Below are 8,208 nucleotides of genomic sequence, written 5' to 3' on the forward strand. Positions count from 1 at the left end.
AGTTTAATTAATACATACCTCAAATTTCAAAAGTCATCCCTAGCATTCATACCTTAAATTCAAATGTTGGACCACACTAATAAGTGGTTGATCATTTGTTTGTCAAACCAAAATTGTTCCTCCCTCACATTTTGGTGTCCTTCTTAATCCTCTCAAGATCCAATTATTGATCAATAGATGCCACTCTTCCATATGAAAATACTAAGAAAAACTTTTGTCTAATGCTAATACTCTTTCGATTATAATACGCAGGTTTATCGTAAAGTATAAGATATTATATCATGTAATCAAATATTAGTTGATACCATGGTTTTCCGACTTATCGACTTATAACTTAAGGTAAGTCGGATTTTAGATGGGATGAATGGAGTTATAGGGGAGAGACTTGAGACACTAAAAACCCTATGTTTTGGTGTCACAATCTTTTAATTTTTTTTTTTTGTGTGTGTAAATATTAGGTTGTTAGAGTGGTTTTGTCCACTTTCGTAGGAGGTAACTTTTCGCATATAATAGATCAGTCTTTTTGGGTGTATTGGTTAGCCGTTGTCGATGTATCTTAATTGGGCACACCTTTTTCTTATATGAAAAAAACGATTTCAAAGGTTTTAACGGTCCTTCGCCGTAATTCATAAGGTTGGAAAACAAGTCCAAAAAAAAAGTCAAAACCTGAACGGGCTATTTCTTCCCGGGATGTGAATGCATTCTCCTCCACCTTCCCTTCTCTCTCTCTTTCTTTCTCTTTTCTGTACGAGATTTCCAAGATAGAAGAACGGGGTTCTTGTTTGGTGTCTCCATGAATCCGAGTAGCCTGTTTTCTTCAGGGATGACGAGCTCGAATGGCGTCGGAGTCATGGCGGTAGTCGCCATCTCAGGGAGCGTCGTTCTGGTCTCCATGCAAATGCATAAGCGACTCGTTGCAGAGTTCATGAAGAAGGTGGAATGCGAACTGGGTATGTGTTTCTTCTTTTCAATTCAAATCAAGAAAATAAAACTACTCTTCAGGAAACCAAGTAAATGGGAGAAAAACTTTTTTTCGGTTCCCATAACTGATATGGCTTTTATTCCATTTTCAAATTCTCTCTTTTTTTGTGTTCTGTTCCTCCTCGTTCGTTTCCATTTCGAAGATTCATTAATTTTCCTCTTCAGAGTTTCGTCTCATGCGACAATTTCCAGAGATATCCTCGTCTCTGTAACTCCAGACGATCAAATTAACGGTTCTCTTTTTCATATCCTCCTAATCTTTGCATTTTAAATCTTTCTCAGTTCCTTCTGTCTACCCACAAAAAATTCCAGGCGCTGAAAAACACAGACAGAAGAAGAAAGTCCGATTCGCGGAAGACGTGAGCGTCGAATCATCTTCAACCGGGAAATATTCCCACAAAAAGAACCTCCAGCCGTCACAGATAACCGTCGGCAAGCGGCACGACGCGACTGCAAATAAAGATGCGACGGAACAGGAGAGATCGAACAAGATACCACCCAATAGACTGACTCTGTACAGAGGGATCATGGAATACAATAGAATGACCAGAGGACGTTCAGCCGCGTACTCTTGACCTCTCCGCTTTGAATATGAAAACCAAACCCAGAACCAGCTTCGTGTTGTGCAACAAACCCTTTTTTTTCTGTTTCCTGGCGTGCCTGGCACGGTTTACTGTATTTAATGTTTGACTTTGAACACGAAACGTGAAGAAGAAAGGAAAGGAAGGAGGGAGGAAGTATCATAATGTACAGAAAAAACTCTTAAGACCAGATTTTTGTAATGGTGACCTCGTTTTGCAGGATATTTGATTAGTTAATTGATGCAATCATGTAAGGGGTAATTTTCAAATACCGTCTGTGAGATGTCACGATTTAAAATCCTGCCATTTTCATTCTGTTAATTGAAGCAGGAGGAAGGCAAAAGATTTCCCCGCTTATTTGCTTCTTTTCAGTAAGAGAAGAGGCGGAAAGGGGGAGGCTATCCTCACCTTTTGTTTGCTAGGAAGGAGGGTGAGGGAAGATACGGGTAACCTCCTCCCTCTTCTCTTTCTCTTCTCTCTTCTCTCTTCTCTCTTCTCGCCTCTTTTCTCTTCTCTTGAGATCTCATATAGGGTAAGTGATCCCACCTTAAGACTATTGGGACCTCATGACATAATAGATAATCATGTTATTTTCCAAATTAGGTTTTATAAATAAAAAATGTGGAATTGCTCCTTCACAAATTACAAATTAATCCCTCCTTAAATTTCCAAATCATCACTTTCACCCTTTTATAATAAATCTATGGCAAATTAACAACTCTTAAGTTTTATCCTTATTTTTAAAAAAAATTATAATAAAATTATTTTTATGTATTTATTTTTTTAGAATGAGAAAAAAAAAAGGTCCACCTCTTTTCCTTCCCAACCTACCAACATTGGAAGGGAGGGATGCCCCTCAACCAACTTCCCTAAAAAACGGATGGGAGGAGTAGGGTGGAGGCTTCCCTCCCTCCACCAATGAGGGTCTGTTTGGAATCACATGGAAAAGAAAAAAAAAAATAATCATTATTATTTTCAAAAATAATTAATAAAAAAAGAATTTGATATTATCTCATTTTCATTAGTTTTTTTTTAAAATAATAATGTTCAATTTTTTATTTTTTTTCAAGGGTTCCAAACAGACCCTAATGGGGAGAGGGAAGTCCCCATTGTCCCCTTCTTTGTTTGTGTACAATTGAAATAACAACACTAATAGTTATTTAAGTGCTCTTGTCACTTGATCATATTAATAAGAGAGCACCTCCATGATTTTAAATGGAGGCTACATCCAAAATTTCCCTGTCTGTCTAGCTGCAAGATTCTCTCAAATGTCATCTCCCTTTCAAATGTACTTTCTCCACTTCTTCTTGTTCCTTTAAGAGAAAAAGCAAGAAGAAGGAAAGAAAATGAAGTTGGGTATCCATTGTTAAAGTGAATAGAAGAAAAAGAGAAAAAAGTGAGGAGACAGAATTGAACTCTAATCAAAGTTGTAGCGACTGGAATCAAAAAGTGAAGTAACCTTTGTTTGGGATTATCTGTTTCAAAGAAAACAAACCTTCTCGTTTATATAGGCCAATTAGCTAATTGAATCCTCTTTGATCAATATTCATGATTTAACTCTCAATCAGTAATCAGTTTTTGGGTTGTCTAATCAGTTAAAGCTAATTTGCTTTACCTACAATGAACACCACTTTTCAAAAGGAGCGAGGGTGAGCTCTCTGCCTATCGCCCTTTTTGCACAAAGTGGCGACAACTCTTTTTTGCCCAGAACCAGGAAAGTAAAACACATCAGAATTTCAGATTCTCAGTAGCAAGGTGACCAGCCATGGTTAAGAGCCATCAAGAAAGGGCAAAATTGTTCCCTGATATCATACAGTCAGAACATAGTAATCTCAAAATGATGTTACTGTGTTGGAAGCTTATTCATGTAAAACTGCATTTCCAACAATCCCAGGTACAAGAAAGAGGAATTTTATTGACTATTGAGATTATACGATTCTAATAAAAACATATCCTGAATAGGTTTCTTCTTAAACTATTGGAGTTCTACTTCCTCTGTACAAGAAAAGGATTGGAATATGATGTTTAGATTTATCAAGAGTGATGTGGAAATAGCCATAGATACAGATAATGTAAAATCTAAATCCATTTTCAAGTTTGATTAACTGAATTTATCCAAATGGCTTCATGATCCCACTGTCACAAACCGGATGCCTTTATATTGAATTGAAATAATTGCTCCATAGCAGACCTGCAAAATGAATATATCATTGATTCTAATTCCACGCACAGGCACTGAAGGCATATTCAAGAGCAGCCTAAAAATGAGATTCTTTGACTGCAAGTTGAAATGGACATCTTTAAGATAGGGATAGATGATACAGGAGAGTTTTCCAGATATATAGAACACCCACCTTATCTTCTCTGTTGAAGCAAGGAAGCTATTATTGCAATATGCAGGCCTCAGTGAAAGCTCTGATAGCTATTAGCTGAAAGATGTTTAATCTTGTCCAGCAAATGTAAGAGGCTCATTAAACTTTGAAAGTGTTGTGCCCAACTTCTCAGAAATTAGTGAAATCCATGCCTGAAAATTCAAAAATAAGATGTTAAAGGCATGATATTAGAAAAACCGTTCATGATAACACCCTGTTCCATTTTTAAAGGCAGAAGATATCTAAAGTTTTGGCTTTTCAAGGGTGACAAACATACTTCAGTTGCCAGATTCATTTATCTACTGAGCAACTGATTGGGAACCACTAGTTATAATGATTTTATCAAAGCCAGAAGATGGAGATGGCTCATGCTGTTCTTCTGGAGGATATATAAAATTTGACACCTTAGAGCAAGTCAGACCTGATCAGCATTGGTGAAGCCTCTAACAGTGTCACCACCGATCACCACTATCCCTTTGTCCCCAAGTGGCTGCAAGATGACAGCCTAGAGAATCAACTTGAAGAGTCAGTACCAAGAGTCAACCTGGGCAATTGTTAGAGTTCCTGCAAGATTAATGTTTAAGTGCATGCAACCATGCCAAAATCCATGCGCACAGTACAATCCTGATCAGGATAAACCAGTACTCTACAAACCATATTTCAGTCTAAAGTAGCCAACAGGAAGAAATTTCAGAAACCCTGCATATTTTCAAATAAATGATTTCGAAATGTTTTCTTATATTCTTGATATAGCACGGTATAAACCCTCTGATAAACCCTTAGATGTCTTTAGTTGCAAAAACAACATACCTTCAGACGTCTTTTAGATGTGAAAAATGTCTTTAGTTGTAATGAATGTTTTTAATTTATCATTTAACTCAGAAAGAAACTGAAAATGAGAGAAGTAAGATGGGGCTTGAAGTGACAAAAAAGAAGTTTAAAAAGGTAATGCTGAGAAATACAGCTCTCAAGTTCCTTCAGAGTTGGTTATTGATATGCCTCATTGTGTCTATAACCAAGATAAAATAAAATAAAATAAAAAAGTAAAAGAATGTGCAGAGAATTTTGTTTTCCCATAAAAAAACAAACATTTGATGACCAGGGGAAGAAATTTTTTTCCAGAAAATGACAGGGGAAGAGATATTCTTCCAAAAAAATGAATTAATAATTAAAAGAGATGGCATCAACTTAATGCGACAAGAGAACCTACAAAATGCTTTCACCATATAAATAATGTTGGATACCCATTGCTGGGAAAGTTCAGTGCTAGTACTAGAAAGTAGTTCATACCGCTATAGGGCTTGATTGATCAATACCAGTCATGGCATTCATATTAATGATTAAAGGAGGAATCGCATAAATACCTGAGTGTTTGAAGGCAGAAAAGGTAACTCGGACTTTGCTGGATAGAGAGATAGATTGGCCAAGTACCTCTCTGCAAAATGGTAGTGGTCATATGGCAGAACAAGTTAAGGTTTCAGCGATCCCATAGTATGGAATAAAAGTAAAGACCCTCGCACATTTTTTTTTTTGGGCAACTGCTTAAGTGTATGAATGACCAACTGCTTGTATATTATGCTTCTAGCTCTAGATCAGATGATAATGTTGATGCAAAAGAATGACTAAAATAGCAAGCATGGGTTGTTCCATTTAGTTCATCATGCATTGGTTCTCTTCTCCCTTTTCTGGTTTAGAGAAAGACTTTCTAAAAGAGAACGCATGGTTTTGCATAACGCACCACAATGCTCATTCTCCAGTTCCAGAACTAACTAAAGAAAGGAATTTATCACTTTTGAGTAAATCTAAATGCCAATTGTGTGAACCAAATTTATTAATCCATGTGGAGGCCAGGGAGTACAGACTTTTCGGAGTCCTACAAAATCACTCTCTAATAATACACCTATGAAATATAGAGCAAACTAAGACTGCAAATAATAAGAATGAAGGATTTCTTAGCACACCAGAAGCACAAATAGCAGTCCACAGTAAAATCAGTTTTATGATTCTTACGAGTCCCAGACTTGGTAGCATTTTGACAAAGAGAACACCAAAGCAATGTCATTGGGTCAACAGCAACAGCTTCACCACTTCTTGCAGATGATTCTGCTGCAACTCCAATTTGAAGAAGACATAGGTTTCCATGCACAACTACCAACGATCTGCAACATGTCACTACTGATAGGGATTCCCAGAACCTGAAAATTACCAACAACTTGTTCAAACCAAGTACCATAAGGCATGTGTGATTAAAATAGTCCCACAAAGAAAAATAAACAATACAAAAAAGATTGATAAAGAGGATAATACCATGATCTTAATAACTATCTGCCGGAGTGTTTACACTAATAAGTATGACATTGTTGATTACACATACACATACACATACTACATGCTACCCTAGTGAAAGACTTGAACCCAAGACGCCGCATTTCTTTCAAAAACAACAGTGATTGATAAGGATACTGGATAGCAACATTTGTAACAAAAGAGAATATAACACAAATAATACCAACAAACAAATCACAAAAGCGGGGATAGCAATATACCATATCAACTCTGAAACTAAACTTCCTGGAATGTCAGGATAGACCCTCTTACACTGTACACCTTGTGGAGGTACCTGAAATCAAAAGATTAACCATCAAGACCCAATAACACCCAGAAAGAGAAAGAGTTGGCAATTCATAAATGATATGAAACCCTCACCGGAGCAATATATTTTGGTCGAATCGACAACCACACCAACCCATTGAGAATGTTGGTAACAGCCAGACCAATAGTCAAGATGTCTGTTCTTGACTGTGAACTAATAAATTACAAAATACACACTTCAGCTCATTATTTAGATGATCAAAACTAAAAGAAAATAACGTCATAAAAAGGAAATTCCACTAAGTCTTATCGCAGCCCAGTAGAGACAATTAAATTAACTGAAAAATACATTCCCAGTTGAAGAACATTTTAACGCTTGGCACACATGGTAGAGAACTAAGCAACATCAAAATCCTCTAATCCAATCTAAATGTTCTTCAAGAATTTCTTCTCTCTCAACAGGCATCTCCAACCTTCAGCCACACGTTATCACAATAGTTTTATCCCTCAATATCAAGCTCAATTGGGTTAGAAAACCATCAACTAAATTAACAGAGACAGAAAGTTGCGCAATAACTATGAGTATAGGGCTGCATAATTTAAACCAGGTACTTCGCAAGTTTTTTTTTTAGCTAGTTTCACACTGATATCAAATATGTCAAAAGTAGAAGAAATAGCATCCACACTATCAGAGTAGGTTATTTTTGAGGTATATTTGAACTCATGCATGTCACAGAATCGGAAGCTCTGAATTCCAAGTTATGCACTTCTACAACGATTGCCTTTGAAGTTCCTGAGCTCAACCGATTCACAGAACAATGTATTCTGCAAATACAATACTAACTACACTTTTCGCTTACATCAATAAGAAAGAAATATATTCACAAGAAATTTCCTGGCGGATGATACTCTTTCCCGTTTATCTGTAAAAACGAAATAGGAGCAAGAGAGTATAAATGACAAGACCTGCTGGCATCAGAGACGGGAGCAATGCCTGAAATAGAACGATTAAGAAGAACAGCAAGCAAAGAGACGCCCCCAACAACAATGGGCAGACGTCGGACAGTGTCGTCGTTTTTCGATACCCAATCTGCGACAAGTTCGCGGTTCGGCCGAGGCCCTTTGTAAGTCCCATTTTCCTCCTTTCCTGAAAACTGATACAAAAGAAAGTGAGAGAGAGAAAGACACAGAGAAAGAGGAAATAACCAAAGAGAAAACCTGTACCGATGAGAAAATCTTAATGGAGTGCGAGCATCTGGAAATCGGCAGACGAGGGCGACTCAAGCTCCACCAAATGGGGCGAAGAAGAACCGTTTCCATGAAGAACCGATTCTGGTTAACCCAACTGCGTATGGGTGGAAAAAGCCAAGTGTGAGTGTCCATTATAAACGAGCACTCAGTACCAGGGGATGAGGAGCAATTCACAGGAATTCGTGCAGGAAGATTTCAGTATTGTCCATGCATGCTCTCGTAAACAATACGAGAATCATGGAAATCCGAATACGATCAGTTCATTGGTGACAAATCTCGGCACCTGGAAGGAAATTGGGTGGATTCTGGCCAACGATGTTCACCGAAAGACTAATTTATTGAAGTTTTTTTATTGGTATTTCATGGTCAGAAACAAACATCCCGTCTCGATTTCAATCATGTATAGGTTCTCCATTTCCTCGATGAATAGA

At 37.3% G+C, this 8,208-nt stretch overlaps 1 protein-coding gene across 2 annotated transcripts; it reads right to left on the reverse strand.

Moving 5' to 3' along the window:
• Positions 1–3,503: 3,503 nt before the first annotated feature.
• LOC137948160 (protein COFACTOR ASSEMBLY OF COMPLEX C SUBUNIT B CCB4, chloroplastic) lies at positions 3,504–8,114 on the reverse strand. Of its 2 annotated transcripts, XM_068794131.1 has the most exons (9): positions 7,751–8,114; positions 7,493–7,680; positions 6,641–6,740; positions 6,481–6,554; positions 5,945–6,129; positions 5,299–5,369; positions 4,356–4,439; positions 3,917–4,086; positions 3,504–3,753 (listed from the first exon to the last, which is right to left on the reverse strand). In XM_068794131.1, the coding sequence occupies exons 1-8, from the start codon at positions 7,907–7,909 to the stop codon at positions 4,003–4,005; spliced, it is 945 nt and encodes a 314-aa protein (XP_068650232.1). In that variant the 5' UTR covers positions 7,910–8,114; the 3' UTR covers positions 3,504–3,753; positions 3,917–4,002. The 2 variants fall into 2 exon arrangements, with proteins under 2 accessions (XP_068650232.1, XP_068650233.1); XM_068794132.1 differs by lacking the exons at positions 3,504–3,753; positions 3,917–4,086 and having other exon boundaries at positions 4,375–4,498.
• Between the last annotated feature and the right edge of the window lie 94 nt (positions 8,115–8,208).

This window comes from Aristolochia californica, unplaced genomic scaffold (assembly GCF_029961685.1).
Source record: "Aristolochia californica isolate CCGP_79_NKW_82.1479 unplaced genomic scaffold, dmAriCali1.0.hap1 SCAF_13, whole genome shotgun sequence".
Classification (NCBI taxonomy): Eukaryota; Viridiplantae; Streptophyta; class Magnoliopsida; order Piperales; family Aristolochiaceae; genus Aristolochia; species Aristolochia californica.

What these genes read in the sequence shown, in the direction of transcription:
- LOC137948160 (XM_068794131.1), bottom strand. Translation starts at nt 7,909, where the DNA reads ATGGACACTCACACTTGGCTTTTTCCACCCATACGCAGTTGGGTTAAC. An exon ending in CCCGTCTCTGATGCCAGCAG is followed by an intron (nt 6,741 to 7,492) that starts GTCTTGTCATTT and finishes GTAATTTATTAG; the next exon opens with TTCACAGTCAAGAACAGACA. An exon ending in TTAGTTTCAGAGTTGATATG is followed by an intron (nt 6,130 to 6,480) that starts GTATATTGCTAT and finishes GGTAATTTTCAG; the next exon opens with GTTCTGGGAATCCCTATCAG.